The 24,092-nt window shown below is 39.3% G+C and overlaps 1 protein-coding gene and 1 long non-coding RNA gene across 10 annotated transcripts in view; one reads left to right on the top strand and one right to left on the bottom strand.

The window, feature by feature from the left end:
* TANC2 (tetratricopeptide repeat, ankyrin repeat and coiled-coil containing 2) overlaps positions 1–24,092 on the top strand; it is a 468,803-nt gene that overhangs the window by 253,707 nt on the left and 191,004 nt on the right. For all 8 annotated transcript variants that reach the window (XM_050764933.1, XM_050764941.1, XM_050764940.1 and 5 more), the window contains one exon: positions 20,858–21,121. In XM_050764933.1, coding sequence (XP_050620890.1) covers positions 20,858–21,121 — 264 coding nt within the window. The remainder of the gene's footprint in view (positions 1–20,857; positions 21,122–24,092) is intronic.
* The window catches only part of LOC126939569 (uncharacterized), a 71,770-nt gene that overhangs the window by 20,892 nt on the left and 26,786 nt on the right, over positions 1–24,092 (bottom strand). The window contains exon 3 of one of the 2 annotated variants that reach the window (XR_007720413.1): positions 16,632–16,735. This is a non-coding gene — a long non-coding RNA (uncharacterized LOC126939569). The remainder of the gene's footprint in view (positions 1–16,631; positions 16,736–24,092) is intronic. The other variant, XR_007720414.1, reaches the window with a different exon arrangement.

Raw genomic sequence — 24,092 nt, 5'->3', positions numbered from 1 at the left:
TTAGAGCTTACTTGATAAGAAAGAACCTGAATAGCTGTATTATTAAATATAAATTGAATTTGTTGTTTAAAACTTTGCCACAAGGAAAACTTTTGGTCCAGATTCCTTGACAGGTAAACTCAGCCAAACATTTAAGAAAGAGTAATACTTTTCTACACAGACTCCTCCAGGAAGTTAAAGAGGGAAAACTAGGAGGCCAATATTATTACCCTAAGAATAAACCAGACAAAGACGTGACATGAACAGGAGAGGACAGACCAATTATCTCTCATGAATGCGGAGTTCTTAACAAAATTCTAACAAATTGAATCTAATAATATATAAAAAGGATGATGGCTCATTACGAATTGGGTTTTGTACCAGGAATACAGGGGTGGTTTCTACATACACGAATCAGTCAGTGTAGTTAATCATTAATAACAGACCAAAAAAGACAAACTGTATGGTCATCTGATAGATACAAAAAAAAAAAAGCATTATCAAGCTCACGCCATAATACCAGCACTTTGGGAGGTCGAGGTAGGAGGATTGCTTGAGGCCAGAAGTTCGAGAGTTGCCTGGGCAACATAGTGAGATCCTGTCTCTACAAAAATTTTTAGAAATTAGCCCAGTGTGGTGGTACACACTTGTAGTCTTAGCTATTCAAAAGGCTTGATCCCAGGAGTTCGAGGCTGCAGTGAGCTGTGATCATGCCACTGCACTCCAGCCTGGGTAACAGCAAGATCCCGTGGGATGGAGGGCAAAAATTCGACAAAAAGTTAAAGTAAGAATAGATTAAAATTTTTTAAATTTGATAAAGGGTAACTATGAAAAACCTACATCTAATTCATACTTAATGGTGAAAACCTGGATGCTTTCCCTTGAAAATCATGGACAAGACAGATTTCTACACCTATCACTGTTACTCAATATTATGTTGGCAGTCTCAATCAGTGAAATAAGATGAATAAAGTAAGCAAATAAAAGGCATCTAGATTAGAAAGGAAAAAGTAGAGCTATCATTATTTCCTGACATGATCCTCATAGTGTATAAAGTTTAAGAAATCTACCAAAAATAACTAGTAGAAACTAGTAAGTTGGCTGGATACAGTGACTCACCCCTGTAATCCCAGCACTTTGGGAGGCTGAGGCGGTGGATAGCCCGAGGTCAGGAGTTCGAGACCAGCCTGGCCAACAAGGCGAAACCCCGTCTCTACTAAAAATGCAAAACTTAGCTGGGCATGTTGGTGGGTATCTGTAATCCCAGCTACTAGGGAGGCTGAGGCAGGAGAATCACTTGAACCCAGGAGACGGAGGTTGCACTGAGCCGAGATCACACCGCTTCATTATGGTCTTAGTGACAAGAGCGAGACTCCGTCTCAAAAAAGAAAAAAAAAATAGTTTAGCGAAGTCTCAGGGTATAGGATCAATATGCAAAAAACCGTATTGTATATTTCTCTGTACTAGCAACAAAAAAACGGAAATTGAAATAAAAGTGTCATTTACAACAGACTGAATAGTGAAATAATTAGAGATAAATTTAAAAATACATGACTTGCACAATGAAAAGTACAAAACATGCTGAGCAAAATTAACAAAGATATGTGAGAAAATATAACATGTTCAAAGATCACAGTACTCCATTATGTTAAGATGTCAATTCTTTCGAAATCAATCTGTTTCAGGGGTTGGTAAACCATGGCAGGCAGGCCAAATCTGGCTACCCGCCTATTTATCTCCTGAAAGCTAAGAATGGTTTCTATATTTTTAAATTGTTGCATTTTAAATTATTATATAAATATTATATGAAACATAAATTATTGTAACATCCAGATATGTAACTATCTGGATGTTGCCTCCTGGCCCACAAAGCCCAAAACATTTAGTATCTAGCTCCCTAAGAAAAAGTTTTTCAATTCCTCATCTGTACATTCAGTGCAATCCCAAACAAAATCCCACCATGCTTTTTTTTTTTTTTTTTTTTTTTTTTTTAACTTTTTTTGAGACAAGAGTCCCGCTCTGTTACCCAGGCTGGAGTGCAGTGGCATGATCTTGGCTCACTTCAACCTCCACCTCCCAGGTTCAAACAGTTCTGCTATCTCAACCTCCTGAGTAGCCGGGACTACAGGCACACGCCACCATGCCCGGCTGATTTTTTGTATTTTTAGTAGAGATGGGGTTTCACCATATTGGTCAGGCTGGTCTTGAACTCCTGACCTTAGGTGATCCACCTACTTCAGCCTCCCAAAGTGCTGGGATTACAGGCATGAGCCATCATACCCGGCCCACCATGGTTTTCAGTAGAAATTAACAACCTGGCACATGTATACCTATGTAACAAACCTGCATGTTCTGCACATGTGTCCATTTTTCTTAGAAGAAATAAAAACAATTAAAAAAAAAAAGAAATTAATGACTTGATATTATCATTTGTATGGAGTTAGAATAGCCAAAACAAATTTTGAAAAAGAACAAAGTTGGAGGATTTATACTACCTGATTTGAAGGTTTACTATAAAAGTACAGAACTCAGGCTGGTTGCGGTGCCTCACGCCTGTAATCCCAGCACTTTGGGAGGCTGAGGTGATCGGATCACGAGTCAGGAGATCGAGACCATCCTGGCTAACACGGTGAAACCCTTTCTCTACTAAAAATACAAAAAAAAATTAGCCAAGCATGGTGGCTGGTGCTTGTAGTCCCAGCTACTCAGGAGGCTGAGGCAGGAGAATGTCATGAACCCGGGAGGCGGAGCTTGCAGAAAGCCGAGATGGTACCACTGCACTCCAGCCTGGGCAACAGAGCGAGACTCTGTCTCAAAAAAGAAAAAAAAAGAAAACCTACAGAATTGAAAACAGTGTGTTATTGCTGTAAACGTGGCCAGTGGAACCACATAAAGAGTCCAAAAATAGTCTGCACACAGTGGCTTATGCCTGTAATCCCAGCACTGTGGGAGGTTGAGACAAGTGGATCACCTGAGGTCAGGCATTCGAGACCCGCCTGGCCAGCATGGTGAAATCCCTTCTCTACTAAAAATACAAAAATTAGTGGGGCATGGTGGCATGTGCCTGTAATCCCAGCTGTTCAGGAGGCTGAGGCAGGAGAATCGCTTGAACCCAGGAGGCAGAGGTTGCAGTGAGCTGAGATCGCGCCATTGCACTCCAGCCTGGGTGGCAGAGGAAGACTCTGTCTCATTAAAAAAATAAAAAAGTCCGTAAATAGACCCACAGATATACTAGCAACTCATTTTTGACCAAGGAATCAAGGCATTTTAGTGAGAAAAGGGTATTTTTTTCAGCAAATATTAATATTACAGAATAGGCTGGACGCAGTGGCTCATGTCTGTAATCCCAGCACTTTGGGAGGCTGAGGCGAGTGGATCGCTTGAGATCAGGAGTTCGAGACCAGCCTGGCCAACATGGTGAAACCCCATCTCCAAAGAAATTAGCCAGGCATAGTGGTGCATTCCTCTAGTCCCACCTACCTGGGAGGTTGTGGCAGGAGAATGACTTGAACCCAAGGCAGAGGTTGCAGTGAGCGAAGATGGTGCTACTGCACTCCAGCCTGGGCGACAGAGCAAGACTCCGTCTCAAAAAAATAAATAAATAAATAAATAAATAAATAAATAAATAAATAAATATTTATTTATATATATATTTATTTATTTATATTTTTATATATCAGAATATTTGCATATCCATACACAAAAGAAAAAACACTGTCTTTATCCTACCCCATATACAGAAATTCAACATGGATCGTAGACGTAAACCTAAGAGCTAAAATTATAAAACTTCAAGGAGAAATAATAGATTTAACATAAGCCTAAGTAACCTTGTGTTAGACAAAGATTTTTTAAATTAAATATAATCTTGAACCTAAAAGAAAAATAATTGATGTTTGACTGCCAAAATTTAAAATCTTTACTCCTCAAAAGTTATTAAGAAAATGAAAAGGGCCGGGCACAGTGGCTGAAGCCTGTAATCTCAGCACTTTGGGAGGCCAAGGCAAGCAGATGACCTGAAGGTCAGGAGTTCGAGACCAGCCTGGCCAACATGATGAAACCCCATCTCTACTAAAAAAAATGTAAAAAATAGCCAGGCGTGGTGGTGTGCACCTGTAATCCCAGCTACTCGGGAGGCTGAGGCCAGAGAATCACTTGAACCTGGGAGGCAGAAGTTGCAGCATGTGAGTTTGAACCTGGGAGGCAGAAGTTGCAGCGTGCCAAGATCAAGCCATTGCACTATAGCCTGGGCAACAGAGTGAGACTCCATCTCAAAGAAAATTTAAAAAAAAAAAAGAAAAGAAAATGAAAAGGGAAATTATAGATGAAGAGAAAATGTTTCAAACCACTTATCTCATAAAGGAGTTCTATTTTATTGTTCTATTTATTTTATTGAATTTCAGTAAAACGAGCAAGAGATTTGAACAGATACTTCACAGATGAAAGCATATGAAGAGATTGGCAAGGATTGGCAAAGATGTAGGAGCAGTTGGAATTTTCAGACACTGCTGGTATGAGTGTAAAATGGTACAGCCACTTTGAAAACCCCTTAGCCATTTTTTTATAAAGTTCAACAAAAATCTGCCATTTGACCCAGCCATGCTATTCCTATTCCTCAGTATGTACAAGAGAGAAAGAAAATCACATGTCTATGCAAAGACCAGTACTTGAGTATTCAGAGCAGCTTTATTCATAGTGGTTGAGGTCTTAGTTCATTTGGGCTGATAAAACAAAATTCCATAGACTGAGTAGCTTATAAACAATAGAAATATATTTCTCACAGTTCTGGAGAATGGGAAGTCCTGGATCAAGGCAGATTCAGTGTCTGGTGAAGTCCAACTTCCTGTTTCGTAGACAGCATCATCCTCATATGATGGAAAGGACAAGGGAGCTTTTTTGGTACCGTTGTATAGGGAGATCAACCCCACTCAGGACCAAATCACTTCCCAAAGGCCCTACCTCCTAATACCATCACCTTGGGGGTTAGAATTTCAATGTATGAGTTTTAGAAGACAGAAGCATACAGAGTATAGCAGCTGAAAACTTGAAACAACTCAGATGCCATCAACTAGCAAATGGATAAATATTGTGATATATCCATTTTTTAAAAATGGAATGAACTAGTACAGCATCGTGGATAAATGTTAAAAGTGTTTTGCTACATAAAACAAGCTTGAAACTGAAGACTACATACTATGTGACTCTATTTGTGTGAAATTCTACAAAAGGCAAAACTATAATCATAGATAGCAAACCAGCAGTTGCCAAGGTGTACAGTGGTGGGTAAAGGTGGACGATTGACTGCAAAATGTCAAAAGGCAAGTGTTTGAGATGATAGAAAGTTGATTACAGCATAACTGGATACATTTGTCAAAACTGCATTTTTTTACTTAAAGTATGAATCTTATTGTATGTAAATTATACCTTACTAAAACTGATTAAACACACACACACACACACACACACTAGCATGACACAGCTATTTTACGCCTAGGCATAGGCCCAAATGAATTGAAAACAGGTAGTCAAACAAATACTACATTAATGTTCCCAGCAGCAGTATTCACAATAGCCAAAAGGTGGAAACAATCCTGATGCCCACCCACAGATGAGTGGATAAACACATGTGGCATATACTCAATGGAAAATTACTCAGTGATGAAAAGGTGTGAAGCACTGATACAGGCTACATTGGCACATCTCAGAAACATGCTAAGTGAAAGAAGCCAGACACAAAAGGCCAAATATTATTTATTCCCTTCATAGTAGATATTTAGAATATGTAGATTTATAGAGACAAAATGCAGATTCGTGGTTGATCTGAGGGGGTGGGCATGATAGTAACTCCTTAATGGGTACGAGATTTTCTTTGGAGCTAAATAGAGGTGATGGTTGCACAGCATTGGGAATGTACTAGATGCTACTGAATTTGTTCACTTTGATACAAGTGCACCCCAAAATTAGAGCTTAACCCAAGAAGGTTCTTGGCTTCTCTCAGGAAAGAGTTCAAGAGTGAGCCAACAGTGAAAGAAAGCAGGTTTATTAGAGCAGTAGTGTATAGCAAAATGGTTGCTCCATAGAGAGACCAGGGCTATCCCATAGGCAGAGGAGCCCAGAGTAGCAGAGTACAGCAAAGTGGCTGCTCCACAGGCAGAGCAGCCCGGAGGAGCACAGCTGCAGTGTACAGCATCAGGAGCAGTCCGAAGCAGGAGCAGCAGCAGACACTGCTGCAGTGTAGATTGCTGGCTAGCTATAGCTATACCCACTCTTAATTTTATATATACATATATATACACACATATATATATGTGTATACATGTATGTATACATATACGTGTATATATACATATATACACATATGTATAATTAAGGGGCAGAGTATTAAGACTTTTCTAGAAAAGGAGCAAGGAGTTCCTGAAACCATATAAGGTAACTTTCAGGTCATTGCCATGGTGCATTGCCATGGCATTTGTAAATTGTCATGGCAGCAGTGGTATGTCTTTAATAACGAGCAGTCAGGGCAACCAGAGATCACATCATCACCATCTTCTGATTTTGGTCATTTTCTTTACTGCATCCTGTTTTTAATCATCAGGGTCATTACAGGTGGGTGCTGATCTCCTACCTCAACTTTATTTTTTATTTTTTTTTTTTTTGAGACGGAGTCTTTGCTCTGTCACCCAGGCTGGGGTGCAGTGGCGCGAACTCGGCTCACTACAAGCTCCGCCTCCTGGGTTTACGCCATTGTCCAACCTCAGCCTCCCGAGTAGCTGGGACTACAGGCGCCTGCCACCTCGCCCGGCTAGTTTTTTTTGTACTTTTAGTAGAGACGGGGTTTCACCGTGTTAGCCAGGATGGTCTCGATCTCCTGACCTTGTGATCCGCCCGTCTTGGCCTCCCAAAGTGCTGGGATTACAGGCGTGAGCCACCGCGCCCGGCCCCTACCTCAACTTTAAAGTGGATAGTTTTATGTTATGTGTATTTTACCTCAGTGAAGCACACATATGTAGTTACCCTGACACATAGCCACAATTTTCTTTGGGTAAGAATCAGAGGAATATTTTACTACAGTGATTGCAAAGCCCTTACCCAGAGAGCTCCAACTTCCTATTCAATCCTAGACCAGTGAATTCTGGACTGTGAACTAATTTAGATCTGAAACCTAAGGGACTGCAGTTTTCCACTATGCCTGACGTTAGCCTCTTTTTTAAAAATAAAGTAAGCAGCATCCTAATCTATTTAACCGTCTTGCCACTAGAAACATTGACATCTGTTAACTGTCACCACTGATACTTAGTCAAAGCACCCTGGTTGCTACTCTAGCCTTGCTGATTTTTTTTTTTTTTTTTTTTTTTTTTGAGATGGGGTCTTCCTCTGTCACCCAGGCTAGGGTGCAGTGGTGTGATCTTGGCTCACTGCAGCCTCCACCTCCTGGGTTCAAGCAGTTCTTCCACCTCCGTCTCCCAAGTAGCTGGAATTACAGGGGCGCACCACCACACCCAGCTAATTTTTGCGTTTTTAGGAGAGACGAGGTTTCACCATGTTGGCCAGGCTGGTCTCGAACTCCTGACCTCAGGTGATCCACCCAAAGTGCTGGGATTACAGGTGTGAGCCACCCCGTCCATCCCAGCCTTGCTGATCTTTACCATAATATATCCTCCTTGCATCTGAGAATTACATGCTGCCAACTGGCCTCTATCCTCACTGATATTAGAGACCCCAGTTCTATGATAGCATCTCCCTATTAACTGCAGTTAGAGAGGATGGTCACGTTCAGGCTTCTCAAAGATGTCAGTGCTCCCCACCACTGCCACCGGTACATTTCTTATTGCCTTAGTGAAAGGAGTGTCCATTAGGCCTCTAGCGACTGGAGAGAGGTCATGGTATCATTGGTCTTATGTGGTAGTCCCTTCTAACCTCCACCACCGTGAACCTTCTGACTCATTTCGCAGTACTGTGCCCAGGAAGTTCTAGCTGATCATCTCAAGCTGATGTCCTATAGACAATCATCATATCCAAGTTTGAAGGAACCATCCTTGTATATATCTCCTTTCTCTCTGATGTCTTTCTTTCTCCCTGTTTTGTTCCATTTTAATTAGGACTTAAACATGGTCAAGTTTTTTTGCATCTTACTTTTATCTCCCTCTACCCTTCACAGACCCATTGAAAGAATTGTCCTCACCTTTTCTTAATTTCATCTTCCTCTCACTTTGTAACTATTGGCATTCCAATTTCTGTCTATACTACTCTACCCAGGGTATTCTTATCTAGATCACCTCCACATAGATCAAGCCAATAATGATTTTTAGTTCTCATTACAATTGATGTTTTCTGACGCAAGTTTCCTTTTTGAAACTCTTGCCTGACTTGCGCACACACTCCTGGTTTTCCTCTTCTTTCTGGTTGTTCCTTCTTAGACTCCTATGCAGGCTCTTCTTGCTTTGCCTAATTGTGTTTCAACGGGTTTCATTTTAGGCCTTCCTCTCCCTCACTCTACAAACTTCTTAAGAGCTGGTAGTCTGCTCCTAAGGTTAATACCTTTGCCATCTGACTCTCTGTTCTCCTGAGCTGCAGTTTAATTATCTTACTGTCTACTGTACATCTTTATTTGAATGTCCCATAGACACTTCAAATTCTATATGTTTCCTGAGCTAAACTTATGTTCCTCTTAATCCTGCTTCTCTTCTTGTGTTCGCTAAGTAGATGGTACACCATCTAGCCATTTGCCCCAGCCAGAAATCAGGATATTATTCATGACTGTATTTTTACCTCATTCTTTACATCTAATCAAATTATCAAGTCCATTCATTCTTTTTCTCTCCTTTGTCATTTCTTAATACAGGTCAATATTTCTAACGTGGATTGCTATAAAACCTAACTTATCTTTTTGCCTTCAATCAGGTAATCCTCTGATACAGGAGATTCATGAATTTGGATTGCAAAAAAGATTACATTTTCGTTTTTTTTCTATTTCTAATTGAAATTTAGAACTTCTATTTTGAATGTAGGTAACAAACCACAGATGCATTAGAAGTTTTTGTGACTTTGTCACCAATAGCTACCTCAGATATTTTCATGTTAATTGCAGATACCATAAAATATCACACTTATCACCACCCTTGAAAATATAGTAGTTAGACTTGCACTAGATCTTATTTAATGTTAATGAAATTCACAAATTACTGTGTCACAAGTCTATTTTTTATTATTTTGATTACTGTTTTTCAACATAACTGGTTTCTCCTGTTTTTGCATTTTATTTCATGCGTTTAGAAATATTATGGAAAGAGTCTTTTTAGGCATCACCAGCCACCATAGGGGGCCTGTGGCAACACCTTGCTGTAATGTATTCTACTCACCAGAACCAAAGTAATCTTTCCAAAATGTAAGTTTAATTATGTCCCTCAAAAGCCTTTAATCATATGCCTCAGTTGCCCTTAGGATAAACAGGGATAAAACCTAATGCCTTTAATATGGTTGACGAGTTCCAGTCTGATCTAGACTCTGTCTCCTCTCGCCAGTGGTATGCTGTGGCCAGCTAGCACCAGCAAGATCCAGTTTTTAAGATTTTGGTAATTTTGTGAGTCAGTTGTTAAGTCATAGGTAGCTTGAAATCAGCCACCAAGTGTACATTTATACCATGGAGATAGCAAACACTGGAAATCAGAATTTTGTTTTGTTTTTGTCTTTTACTTTTAATTTAATTTTTTTTTTTAATTTCCAGGATACACATGCAGGATGTGCAGGTCTTTTATGTAGGGAAATGTGTGCCATAGTAGCTTACTCCACCTATCACCTAGGTATTAAGCCCCGCATGTATTAGCTTATTTATCCTGATTCTGTTCCTCCCCTCACCTTCCTTCACAGGCCCCAGTGTGTGTTGTTCCCTCCTTGTGTCCATATATTCTCACTGTTCTGCTCCCACTTGTAAGTGAGAACATGCAGTGTTTGGTTTTCTATTCCTGCATTAGTTTGCTTAGTATAATGACTTTGAGCTGCATCCATGTCTCTACAAATGACATGATCTCATTCCTTTTTACAGCTGCATAGTATTCCATGGTGTATATGTACCACATTTTCTTTATCTAGTCTATCATTGATGGGCATTTGGGTTTATTCCATGTCTTTGCTATTGTGAATAGTGTTGCAGTGAACATATGTGTGCATGTATCTTTATAATAGAATAATTTCTATTCCTTTGGGTATATACCCAGTAATAGGATTGCTGGGCCAGATAGTATTTCCAGTTCTAGGTTTTTGAGGAATTGCTACACTGTCTTCCACAATGGTTGAACTAATTTACATTCCCACCAATAGTGTAAAAGCATTCCTGTTTCTGCACAGCCTTGCCAGCATCTGTTGTTTCTTGACTTTTTAATCATCGCCAGACTGGCGTGAGATGTTATCTCATTGTGGTTTTGATTTCCATTTCTCTAATGGTCAATGATGTCGAGCTTTTTTCATATGTTTGTTGGCTGCATGAATGTCTTCTTTTGAGAAGTGTCTGTCTGTGTTCTTTGCCCACTTTTTAATAGGATTGTTTGTTTGTTTGTTTGTTTTAATTTGCTTAAGTTCCTTGTAGATTCTGGACATTAGACCTTTTTCAGATGGATAGATTGCAAAAACTTTCTCCCATTCTGTAGGTTGTCAATTCACTCTGATGGTAGTTTCTTTTGCTGTGCAAAAACTCTTTAATTTAGACCCCGTTTGTTAATGTTGGCTTTTATTGCAATTGCTTTTGATGTTTTTGTCATGAAGTCTTTACCCGTGCCTATGTCTTGAATGGTATTGCCTAGATTTTATTTTAGTGTTTTCATAGTTTTGGGTTTTACATTTAAGTCTTTAATCCATCTTGTTAATTTTTGTATAAGGTGTAAGGAAGGAATCCAGTGTTAGTTTTCTGCATATGGCTAACCAGTTCTCCCAGCACCATTTGTTTGTTTATTTATTTATTTATTTATTTTTATTTTATTTATTTATTTTTTTTTTTTAGACACAGTCTCGTTCTGTCACCCAGGCTGGAGTGCAGTGCTGCAGTCTCGGCTCACTGCAACCTCCACCTCCTAGATTTAAGCGATGCTCCTGCCTCAGCCTTCCAGGTAGCTGGAATTACAGGCACCACCATGCCCAGTTAATTTTTGTATTTTTAGTAGAGACCAGTTTCACTATGTTGGCCAGGCTGGTCTCAAACTCCTGATCTCAAGTGATCCTCCTGCCTCAGCCTCCCAAAGTGCTAGGATTACGGGTGTGAGCCACCATGCCCAGCCCCAGCACCATTTATTAAATAGGGAATCCTTTCCCCATTGCTTGTTTTTGTTAGGTTTGTCGAAGATCAGATGATTGTAGATGTGTGGTCTTCATTTGTGAGATCTCTATTCTGTTCCATGGTCTTTATGTCTGTTTTTGTACTAGTTCCATGTTGTTTTGGTTACTGTAGCCATCTAGTATAGTTTGAAGTCAGGTAGCATGATGTCTCCAGCTTTGTTCCTTTTGCTTAGGATTGCCTTGGCTATACGGACTCTTTGTTGGTTCCATATGAATTTTGAAGTAGTTTTTTCTAATTCTTTGAAGAATGTCAATGATAGTTTAATGGGAATGGGATTGAATCTGTAAATTACTTTGGGCAGTATGGCTATTTTCATGATATTGATTCTTCCTATCCATGAGCATGGAATGTTTTTCCATTTATTTGTGTCTTCTCTGATTTACTTGAGCAGTGGTTTGTAGTTCTCCTTGAAGAGGTCCTTCACTCCTCTTGTTAGCTGTGTTCCTAGGTATTTTATTCTCTTTGTAGCAATTGTGAATGGGAGTTTATTTAAGTTGGCTCTCTGCTTGTCTATTGTTGTTGTATAGGACTGCTTGTGATTTTTGCACATTAATTTTATATCCTGAGACCTTGCTGAAGTTGTTTATCAGCTTAAGAAGCTTTGGGGCTGAGATAATGGGATTTGCTAGATATAGGATCGTGTCGTTTGCAGACAGTTTGACTTCCTCTCTTCCTATTTGAATATGCTTTATTTCTTTCTCTTGCATGATTGCCCTGGCCAGAGCTTCTAATACTATGTTGAATAGGAGTAGTGAGAGAGGGCATCCTTGTCTTGTGCCGATTTTCAAGGAAAATGCTTCCAGCTCTTCCCCATTCATTATTATATTGGCTGTGGGTTTGCATAAATGGTTCTTACTATTTTGAGATATGTTCCATCAGTAGCTAGTTTATCGAGAGTTTTCAACTTGAAGGGATGTTTAATTTTATGGAAGGCCTTTTCTTCATCTATTGAAATGACCATGTGATTTTTGTCTTTACTTCTCTTTGTGTTATGAATTACGTTTATGGTAATTTGCATATGTTGAACCAGCCTTACACCCCAGGGATGAAGCCAGCTTGGTCGTGTACGTTTTTTGATGTGCTGCTGGATTGGTTTGCCAGTATTTTTTGAGGATTTTTGCGTCGATATTCATCAGGGATATTGGGCTGAAGTTTTCTTTTTGTGTTGTATCCCTGCCAGGTTGTGGTATCAGGATGATGCTGGCCTCATAAAATGAGTCAGGGAGGAGTCCCTTCTTTTCAGTTGTTTGGAATAGTTTCAAAAGAAATGGTACCAGCACCTCTTTATAACTCTGACAGAATTCAGCTGTATATCCGTCTGGTCCTGGGCTTTTTTTGGTTGGTAGGCTATTTATTACTGCCTCAATTTCAGAACGTGTTACCGGTCTATTCAGGGATTCAGCGTCTTCCTGGTTCAGTCTTGGGAGGGTGTATGTGTCCAGGAATTCATCCATTTTTTTCTAGGTTTTCTAGTTTATTTACATAGAGGTCTTTATAGTATTCTCTAATGATTGTTTTTTGTTTTGTTTTGTTTTGTTTTGTTTTTTGAGAAAGAGTCTCACTCTGTTGCCCAGGCTGGAGTGCACTGCTGTGATCTCGGCTCACTACAACCTCTACACTCTGGGTTCAAGTGATTTTCGTGTCTCAGCCTTCTGAGTAGCTGGGATTACAGGTGTGTTCCACCATGCCCAGCTAATTTTTTTGTATTTTTAGCAGAGACTGGATTTTGCCATGTCGGCTAGCCTCGTCTCAAACTCCTGACCTCAAGTGATCCTCCGGCTTCAGCCTCCCAAAGTGCTGGGATTACTGTTGTGAGCCACCACACCTGGCCTGGTTGTTTGTATTTCTGTGGGGTCAGTGGTGATCCCTTTTATCATTTTTATTGTTTCTATTTGATTCTTCTCTCTTCTCTATTAGTCTAGTTAGCAGTCTATCCATTTTATTTATTTTTTTTTTTTTTTCAAAAAAAAACAGCTCCTGGATTTGTTGATTTTTTTTTTTTTTTTTTGAAGGGTTTTTTTGTGTCTCTATCTCCCTCAGTTCTGCTGTAATCTTGGTTATTTCTTGTCTTCTGCTAGCTTTGGGGTTTGTTTGCTCTTGATTCTCTAGTTCTTTTAGTTATGATGTTAGGGTATCGATTTGAGATCTTTCCAGCTTTCGATGTGGGCATTTAGTGCTGTAAATTTCCCTCCTAACATTGCTTTAGCTGTGTCCCAGAGATTCTGGTACGTTGCCTCTTTGTTATCATTGGTTTCAAATAGCTTCTTAATTTCTGTCTTAATTTCTTTATTTACCCAGGAGTCGTTTGGGAGCAGGTTGTTCAATTTCCATGTAGTTGTGTGGTTTGGGGTGAGTTTCTTAATCTTGAGTTCTAATTTGATTGTGCTGTGGCCTGAGAGACTGTTTGTTATGATTTCAGCTCTTTTGCATTTCCTGAGGAGTGTTTGACTTCCATTTATGTGATCAGTTTTACAGTAAGTGCCAGGTAGTGCCAATAAGAATGTATATTCTGTTGTTTTTGGGTGGAGAGTTCTGTAGGTATATATCAGGTCCACTTTATCCAGAGCTGAGTTCAAGTCCTGACTCTGTTAATTTTCTGTCTTGATAATCTGTCTAATATTGACATTGGGTGTTAAAGTCTCCCACTATTATTGTGTAGGAGTCAAAGTCTCTTTGTAGGTCTCTAAGAACTTGTTTTATGAATCTGGGTGCTCCTGTATTGGGTGCATATATATTTAGGATAGTTAGCTCTTATTGTTGAATTGTCCCCTTTACCATCATGTAATGCCCTTCTTTGTCTTTTTTTTATCTTTGTTGGTTTAAAGTCTGTTTTGTCAGAGACTAGGACTGCAACCCCTGCTTTTTTCTGCTTTCCATTTGCTTGGTAAGTTTTGCTCCATCTCTTTATTTTGAGCCTATGTGTGTCTTTGCGTTTCAGATGGGTCTCTTGAATACAACATCCCAAGGGGTCTTTACCCAGCTTGCCACTCTGTGTCTTTTAATTGGGCCATTTAGCCCATTTACATTTAAGGTTAATATTGCTATGTGTGAATTTGATCCTGTCATCATGATGCTAGCTGGTTATTTTGCAGACTTGTTCATGTAGTTGCTTCATAGCATTATTAGTCTTTGTACTTCAGTGTGTTTTTATAGTGGCTGGTAACATTTTTTCCTTCCCATATTTAGTGCTTCCTTCAGGAGCTCTTGCAAGGCAGGCCTGGTGGTGACAAATTCCTGTAGCATTTGCTTGTCTGAAAAGGATTTTATTTCTCCTTTGCTTATGAAGCTTAATTTGGCCAGATATGAACTTCTGGATTGGAAATTCTTTTTTAAGAATGTTGAGTATTGGTCCTGAATCTCTTCTGGTTTGTAGGTTTTCTGCTGAGAAGTCCACTGTAAGTCTGATGGGTTTCCCTTTATAGGTGACCTGGCCTTTCTCTCTGGCTGCCCTTAATGTATTTTTCTTCATTTTGAGCTTGAGGAATCTGATGATTATGCGTCTTGGGGTTGATCTTCTCATGGAGTATCTTACTGTGGTTCTCTGTATTTACTGAATTCGAATGTTACCTTGTCTTGTTAGGTTGGGGAAGTTCTCCTGGATGATGTCCTGAAGTATGTTTTCCAACTTGGTTCCATTCTTCCTGTCTCTTTCAGGTACCCTAGTCAGTCATAGGTTTGGTCTTTTTACATAATCCCATAGTTCCTGGAGATTTTGTTCATTCCTTTTCATCTTTTTTTCTCTAATCTTGTCTGCCTGTCTTGTTTCAGCAAGTTAGTCTTCAGGCTCTGAAATTCTTTCCTCCACTTGGTCTATTTGGCTGTTGATACTTGTGGTTACATTGTGAAGTTCTTGTGTTGTGCTTTTCAGCTCTATCAGGTCATTCATGGTCCTGTCTCAACTGGTTATTCTGGTTAACAGCTCGTATAGTGTTTTATCGTGGTTATCAGCTTCTTTGCATTGGGTTAGAACATGCTCCTTTAGCTCTGTGAAGTTCATTATTACCCACCTTCTGAAGCCTACTTCTGTCAATTCATCCATCTCAGCCTCCGCCCAGTTCTGTGCCCTTTGCTGGAGAGATATTGCAATCATTTGGAGGAGAAGAGCACTCTGGCTTTTTCAGTTTTCAGCATGTTTTCATTGATTCTTTCTCATCTTCGTGAGTTTATCTAGCTTCAGTCTTTGAGGCTGCAGAACTTTGGATGGGGTTTTTGTGGGGATGTTTTTTGTTGATGCTGTTGTTGTTGCTTTCTGTTATTTTTCTTTTAACAGTCCCTTTCCATAGGACTGCTGCAGTTTGTTGGGGATCCATCCAGTCCTATTCACCTGGGTCCCTCCTGCAACTGGAGGTGTCACCAGTGGAGGCTGCAGAACAGCAAAGATGGCTGCCTGCTTCTTCCTCTGGGAGCTCCATCCCAGAGGGGCACCGACCTGATGCCAGCGGGAACCCTCCTATATAGGGTGTCTGGCGACCCCTGTTGGGGTTTCTCACCCAGTCAGGAGGCACGGGATCAGGGACCTGGTTGACGAAGCACTCTGGCTGCCCCTTGGGCAGAGGGGGTGCACTGCACTGGGGGGAATCCCACTTGTCTGGACTACCCAGATTCCTCAGAGCCAGCAGGGAGAAAGACTAAGTCCACTGATCAGTGGAGACTGCGGCGGCAACTGCGGCCATCTCTCCTTCCGGGGGCTCCATCCCAGGGAGATCAGAGTTCTGTTCGTAAACCCCTGGCTGGAGTTACTGAAATTCCCACAGGGAAGGCCCAATCAGTGAGGAGGGATGGGTCAAGGTCTGGCCTAAAAAGGCAGTCTGGTCACAGTCTGCCACAGATGCTGTGCTGCACTGTGGGGAATTCTTCCTGGGTCTAAATCGCCCAGTCTCCCTGGCACCAGTAGGGGAAAAACAGCAGACTGGAGCTGCAGTGATGGCTGCTGCCTCTCTTCCCAGGAGCTCAGTCATCTTAGGCAGGAGGCAGCCACAGTCATGATGGCCACCCCTCCCCCTGGGAACTCGGTAGTCTTGGGCAATTTCCAGCCAAGAGGCTGCCGAGAATCTGCACAGCTCTGTGCTTGGGACCGAAACCCTGGTGGTGTGTGTGGGCCCACAAGGGGGATCTCCTGATCCGTGGGTTGCACAGATCCATGGAAAAAGCATGGCTTCTTGGGCAGGGTAACACAATCACTCACTACCACCTCCCTTGGCTGGGGGTGGGAACTCCCCTTGCCCCGTGTGGCTCCTGAGTGGGCCATGGCTCCACCCTGCTTTTTCCTTGCTCTCCATGGCACATGCCAACTGCCTAGTCAGTCCCAATAAGAGAACCTGGATACCTCAGTTGCCAGTGCAGGATTCACTCACCATTTTCATTCTTCTCTGTGGGAGCTTCCAACTGCAGATATTTCTGGTCAGCCGTCTTGGCCCCTCCGGCCTGTTGCTGTGTTTTAGAGAGCCAAGTTGTTAAACCTGTATCAGCACACCACTGGCCCCAACCCACCTCCAAAGTTCTAGTCTATTGAATTTACTTAATTCTTAAGAACTTTGCTGTGCCCTTGCGAATGTTTTTGTCTTTGGATAAACCATTGTTTTTTCATCTTCACCTGACCAACTCAGCTTAATTGACAAGAGTATTCTCTAGCCCTCAAGTCTGGGTTAGATTTGTGTCTCCTTTCTCATAAAGCAAACCTCTTTTTCCAATGGGTAAAGTAAGATAAAGTAAATTAAGTAAAGATAAAAGACCAAATTTAGGTGAATATAAAGTTGTTATCTGGAATGACTGGGAGTTGGGTAAGTATTGCAAGAACTTTTACTGAAGTCCTTGACTGTTATTGAAGGTGCAGTGTTCTCAAGAGCTAATAGTTCAGTACCTGTTTAATTGTTTGGCAGTATCCTAAAATATTATAGAAAGCCTGATTTATCTCTTCCACCTATTCCCCTACCGCAAATATAAAGCCTTTTCCACATTAAAAGAGTACAATACTATATTCCTAGCAGACATAAACACTTCACCAGTACTGAATCCATTCTTCAGAGCTTAGCTTATGTGTCTTTAAATACTATGTCCTCTCATCACATTTTTTCCCCAAAAGTAGGCAGTTTCTTGGCTTAAATAATTTCCCAGGTAAAACATACACCTATCAATGGTGGAAATATTTTTAATGTAAGTACTAGAGAAAAAAATGCCCTGAAGAATGAGGCCAGTTATTTTTGTTCTGATATTTCATTGTTAATGTCTGCAGTGTCCTCCCACACTAAGGGTCTCCTGAATGTTCACTGAGTGCTATTTTCCTATGATTTTTCTAGATAACAGCAGGGCTTTAGCCTTTCTGCTTTTCTTTTTTTTCTCTCTCCTTTCATCATGTGGGTATTACAGAGCTGGGCTCTAAAAGGTTTTTTTTAATTTAAATATGAAAAAAACCCTTATAGTTTCTATTATTCAGAAAAGTACAGTGTAGTAAAGGAGGCAGGGTGCATCTACAAAAGAGTTAAGTAACAATAAAAGGTAGTAAATGTTTAAGATTCCAAATAATTAGTTGCCTGTGAGACTACTTGTTAGCTGTATAAGTGGGCAAGATGCCTAATCTCTCTAAGCATCGGTTTGGTTTCCTCATCTGCGTAATGGAGATAGTAATATCAGTCCTGCTGGGAGTGTTCTGTTGATAATCAAATGAGATACTGTATGTTTGTACAATTTAAAGGTTATAAAGTGATAAATATGAATTTATTATGATTACTAGTATTAACGTTTATGATCTAATACAGAAGAAAGAACATCCTGCTTAAAATATATATGAACTTTTTCTGGGGTGATATTTCTTTACCAGTTACCAAAAAAATCACTTTGACCTTTGGGTTGTTAGACCCCTGGAATTACTTTTCAATTCTTAATTTGTTTTCCATGTTCTTCCTTTGGAAATATTTTCTGAGTTTCAGAAACTGTTTTCCTTTGTTTTTCAGATTTGCTACCACATACTATCCTTGGTTTTTTGTCCCCAAAGACCAGCCAAAATGTAGGAATATAATTTTCTCTGCTTTCTTTTTGTTAGCTGTCTCTCCAAAATGAGCATAGGTTGTCTATTTTTTAAGATTTTACAACTAATCACTAAAGGGGAAATAGAGTGTAATGAATATGGGAACTTATCTTCCAAAATCTTACACGGTTTCCAAAGGGTTCTGTGATATTTCTGATTTCCTTTCTCAGGTGGGGCCCAAAAGCACATACCTTCATCTCTCTTTTAATTCTTAAGTTTATAAAATTTTCCCTCTTCCCACTTCTCTACCTTTTTCTAGTTTACCTAGATTTCTTCTTCCTTGGTCTTTTATTTTTTGTAACAACAAAGTCGATTTTTCTTTCTTAGAGAGAAATTTCGGTCATCCTTTGTAATTCATCTTCTTCCCTTGTTACTAGAAAATCCAGAACTCCATTTAAATTTGCAGAGAGAGAACCTCACTAAAAAGGACTGTGGAAAGTACCTCATGAACTTAGGTCTCTTCTTTTGGCCATAGGTACATTCAAAATACAAGAAGAGAAAATGAACTAACATATAAAAACTCCTCTGGGATGGTATCTTTCATTCTTGTTTTATAATTATTGGTAAAAAATTATCATCTAGATGTTAATGTTTTTAATCCTTTCATTTCTAGAGTTAATTAAAATTTTTCTATTTGTGTACAATTAGTGGTAAGACTATATAAAATTCAAGACTTTTCAGTTTATTTTATTAAGGTACTGAAATCCATAAAGTTAGAGCTATAGCCATCTGTACAAGAAGAGCCTGTTACTGCTTACTTATTTGGGCGGGTTCTGTCTCTTATATTAGTTCTTACTTAGGGACTGCTTAATTTATTCTAATTCTTTGTTACATATTAGAAGCAAGGAAATACATTTAAATGAGGAAAAGAACAGAATAAAAAGAATATAGAGATCTTTCAGGGACCTCTGAGTCTCTCCAGCAATCTGTGAAGATTATATAAATTCCCTTTTGATGAAATTCTGAAAATTTTACCACTAATAGGCCCGAGCTGTAGGTCCTCTAGGACTGATACATGAATTTTTTTAGTTTATTGATACAGAGTTTTTGAAATATGTGAGAGATGACTGTATTTTGGTTTCAGTTATTCATACATCATGATAGAAGTGAAATGATCATCAGTAACTTTTTAAAATAATGTTACTAAATATTATCTAGTCATGAATTTACATAATCATAAACAGATTAATCTCTACTTTAGATTTTCTTTTAAATTCACTCTTTAAATTTTATAAATCAGTGAAGTACAAGGCAGTTTTGTTACATGCATAAATTGCGTAGTGGTGAAGTCCAAGTTTTTAGGACATTCATCACCCAAATAATGTACATTGAACCCATTAAGTAATTACTCATCCACCTTTCCCCCACCCTGTAACCCTTCAGAGGCTCCATTGTCTGTCATTCCATTTTCTACTTCAATATGTGCACTTTTTTTTAGCACCCACCTGTGAGTGAGAACATGGAATATTTGTCTTTCTACATCTAACTTGTTTCATTTAAGATAATGATTTCTAGTTCCATCCATGTTGCTACAAAAGACATTTCATTCTCTTTATGGCTGAATAATATTCCATTGTGTGCATATACCACATTTTCTTTATCCATTCATCTGTTGATGAACATGTAGGTTTTCCATATCTTTGCTATTGTAAATAGTGCTGTGGTAAACATTAAAGTGCAGATATCTTTTTGACATATGGATTTCTTTTCCTTTGGGTAGATACCTAGTAGTGGAATTGCTGGATTAAATGGTAGTTCTATTTTTAGTTATTTGAGAAATCTCTATATTTTCCTTAATGGTTGTACTAATTTATATTCCCACCAACAGTGTATATGAGAGTTCTCTGCATCCTCACTGTCTGTGATTTTTTGATTTTTTAATAGTAGCCATTCTGACTGGTATAAGATGGTGGTTTTAATTTGCATTTCTCTGATGATTACTAATATTGAGAAATTTTTTGTGTGTACATGGCCATTTCTATATCTTTTGGAAATTTTCTGTTTATGTCCTTTGCTTACTTTTTAATGGGATTATTTGTGAAGTTTTTGTTGAGTTGTTTGAGTTCCTTGTATATTCTTAATGTTGGTCCTGTCAGATGTATAGTTTGCATATATTTTCTCCCATTCTGCAAGTTGTCTTTTCCCTCTGCTGATGATTTCTTTGGCTGTGAGAAGCTTTTTAGTTTTAGTTGCATTTGTCTATTTTTGTTTTTGTTGCCTGTGCTTTTGAAGTCCTAGTCATAATTTCTTTACCTCAACCAATGTCCAGAAAAGTTTCTGTAGGTTTTCTTCTAGTATTTTTAGTTTCCAGTCTTAGGATTAAGTCTTTAGTGTATCTTGAGTTGATTTTTGCATATGGTGAGAGATAGGGGTCCAGTTTCATTCCCCTGCATATGGCAGTCCAGTTTTTCTGCACCATTTTTTGAAAATGGCGTCCTTTCCCCAATGTATGTTTTTATCAACTTTGTCAAAGATTTATAACTGTATGTATGTGGCTTTATTAAATTCATTTTACTCTTTTTTTCCAGCTACATTAACAAGCTATTCTGAAAATGTGGAACGCACAAAATATGCTGGGGAAAGCAGTAAAGAATTAGGATCTGGAGGAAACATAAAACCTTGGCAATCTCAAAAATCCAGCATGGACTCCTGTTTGTATCGAGTAGATGAAAATATGACTGCTTCCACCTATAGTCTGAATAAGATCCCAGAGAGAAATTTGGAAACAGTGTTATCTCAATCAGTACAGTCTATTCCTTTGTATCTCATGCCAAGGCCAAATTCAGTAGCAGGTAAGTTTTTGTTGTTGTTGTTAAATAATCAGTATTTACTCCAGTATATATTGAAATGAAAGTAAATCCTACTCTGACAGTATTTAAATTTTCCATTCATCTTTTTTGACTAAGCTGTTCTTTTGTATTAGGGTAATGTACATGTATATATTATTTGAATCTGGGAGAAGGTTCATCTTCCTCGAATCACTTAGTTCTGCTCCCAAAGTGTACAAAAACACATAGAAATTCAGAAACAGCCTATAAAATATACCATCAAACTACAAAAAGTCTTTTCGCTCAATCAGAAGTCTTTGAAAGAATTTTAGTTTGAGGTTTTAGTTCTTACAATCTTAGTTTTAAAAAACATTATTAAAATGGGCATATCTCAGTGTAATTTGTATTATCAGAAATCATCATCCATAGTTTGTAAAAGTGGAAGGCAGGCAAGAATTCAGCTTTTCCACATCCCATGAATTTCAGTATTTTCACAATATCCTGGCTACCATTTCATAGAAGAATCACCAGGTGGCTACATTTCTAAAGAATAATTCTGCAACACCACTAGCAAACTCAGTGAAAAAAAAAATTGTATTCGTCCGTTTTCACACGCTATAAAGATATTACCTGAGACTGGGTAATTTATAAACAAAAGAGGTTTAATTGACTCACAGTTCCACACAGCTGGGGAAGCATTGAGAAACTTATAATCATGGCAGAAAGCAAAGGAGGAGCAAGTGTCTGCTCCACAAGGCTGCAGGAGAGAGCGAGCACACAGGGGAACTACCAGTTTTAAACCATCGGATCTCATGAGAACTACCTCACTATCACAAGAATGGCATGAGGGAACCACCCCCAGGATCCGATCACCTCCCACCAGGTCCCTGACACATGGGGATTACAATTCAAGATAAGATTTGGGTGGGGACACAGAGCCAAACCATATCAGAAATGATATAGCATGGTGGCTCATGCCTGTAGTTCCAGCAATTTGGGATGCTGAGGCAGGAGGATTGCTTGAGGCCAAGAGTTTAAGACCAGCCTGCGCAACATAGTGAGACCTTGTCTCTTAAAAAAAAATGAAAGAAAGAAATGATACTGAGGGTTAAGTGGTTGAAATACGGAGTCATCATTCTTTAGCAGCTACTCTTCTCAAAATTGATGTCAAGGGGTGTTTTTACTACAGCTAAATTGCTCCTTAATAGTTCAAACTTGGGACTTTTGCAGAATAGTTGAACGTTCTGACTTTTCAAAATATAGTCATGATCTGGACTTTGTCCAGACTATAAAATCAAAGTTATGTTTGCTTTTCTTACTTTCCTCATGAAGGCCTGGATAGATTATCTCACTGATAATTATTCCTTATGTAGCTGATAGTGTAATGCTTCTTGCCATTCCCATTTCCCTTTCCTACCTGTTGTTTGTTCTCTGGGAGACCATCAGCATCTGTCATCAGGTGTGATTATAGGGGAAATGGCTCATCTGAAAGATGAGTAACTATGGAAGATTTTAATATTAATTTTTAAAGATTATTCACTTTTGTGTACTGACAGTAAATTTTTTATCCTAGAACCTTCTATGTCGATCCCCAACTACCATGCCATATTAGAATCCTAGAATGCTGTTGTATTAGTCTATTCTTATACTGCTATAAAGAAATACCTGAAACTAAATAATTTATAAAGAAAAGAGGTTGAATTGGCTCATGGTTCTGCAGGCTGTACAGGAAGAATAGCAGCTTCTGCTTGGCTTCTGAGGAGGCCACAGAGAGCTTTCAGTCATGGCAGAAGGCACAGGGGGAACAAGCACCTCACATGACCAGAGCAGGAGGAACAGCAGGAGGAGGAAGTTCCACACAGTTTTAAATGACCCGTTCTCTCAAGAACTCACTCATATTACAAGAACAGCAAGGAGGAAATCTGCCCCATGATCCAGTCACCTCCAACATTGGGGCTTACAACTCGGCATGAGATTTGGGCGGGGACACAGATCCAAACCGCAGCTGTACATTATGAAAAGTTCCAGGCAAGTTGAGTCTTTTCCGAAAAGAAGCATATAAATCCTTGCTCATATATAAATAGGGAACTGTAACTACCAACCATAATAGTATGTCCCAACTTACTTCCTAACTAAGCTACAATGATTTCTAAGAAAATTCTGGCTCTATTATTTGAGAAAGGCACTGAACACTTAGTAGAAGACAGAGAAGCTTTGTTTCAATGAGGAACTATGTAGTCAGTCTGAATGAACAATGTTAATTCAGGGCTATGAGTCTCGGTCACTACTTAACATTAACATTCTATATTACCGTCTTCTTCCTACTTACTCCCCATTATATTTTATGTGTATCCCTTAGAACCTTTTTTCACTGTGTTAATCAAGGACCTTCTCATTTGTTTAAAAGCGACTCAACTCTTCCTCAGGCTTCCCTTAGCCCCAAGTGTATCCCAGAACTCTTCCACTTTCGTATTAGCCAAGTGCTTCCTCCCTAGTTGTATCCTGTACCTTCAGAGCAGTGTCAGAACTGAACAGACTATGGGAAGAGAGAATGGAACAAGCAAGCTGGTTAATTTAATGTTTTGCTGTTGATCTCAGAAAGCCGTCAGGACCACATGTAACTAACCACTAGACTCAAGCTCTGAGGCAACTACCAAACTGTCTCCATCTAATTCCTAGCCACCTTCCCAGGCTGAACTCAAATACTTCCTCCTTCATAAAACTTTCTCCAATCACCTCCCAGCCACAAGTAATTGCTGCTGCTTCTAGAGTCTCCTAGTACTTTGTATGCATTCTCTTTTTGTGTTGGCAACAGTCTGCTTTGTGTTATGTGCAGCTACTGTGTATATGTTTTGGTCTGACTACTAGAATCTCAACTTTTTGACATAGCAACTGAGAAGACTTCAGTAGAGGCTCCATAGTTGTTGGTTGCATGAACTAATGAATGAATATATGCATGAACCAACCAATCTGTGATATCAGCTTTAAACAAAAA

Source organism: Macaca thibetana, chromosome 16 (assembly GCF_024542745.1).
Source record: "Macaca thibetana thibetana isolate TM-01 chromosome 16, ASM2454274v1, whole genome shotgun sequence".
Taxonomy (NCBI): Eukaryota; Metazoa; Chordata; class Mammalia; order Primates; family Cercopithecidae; genus Macaca; species Macaca thibetana.
This window is presented reverse-complemented; position numbering and strand designations above follow the sequence as displayed.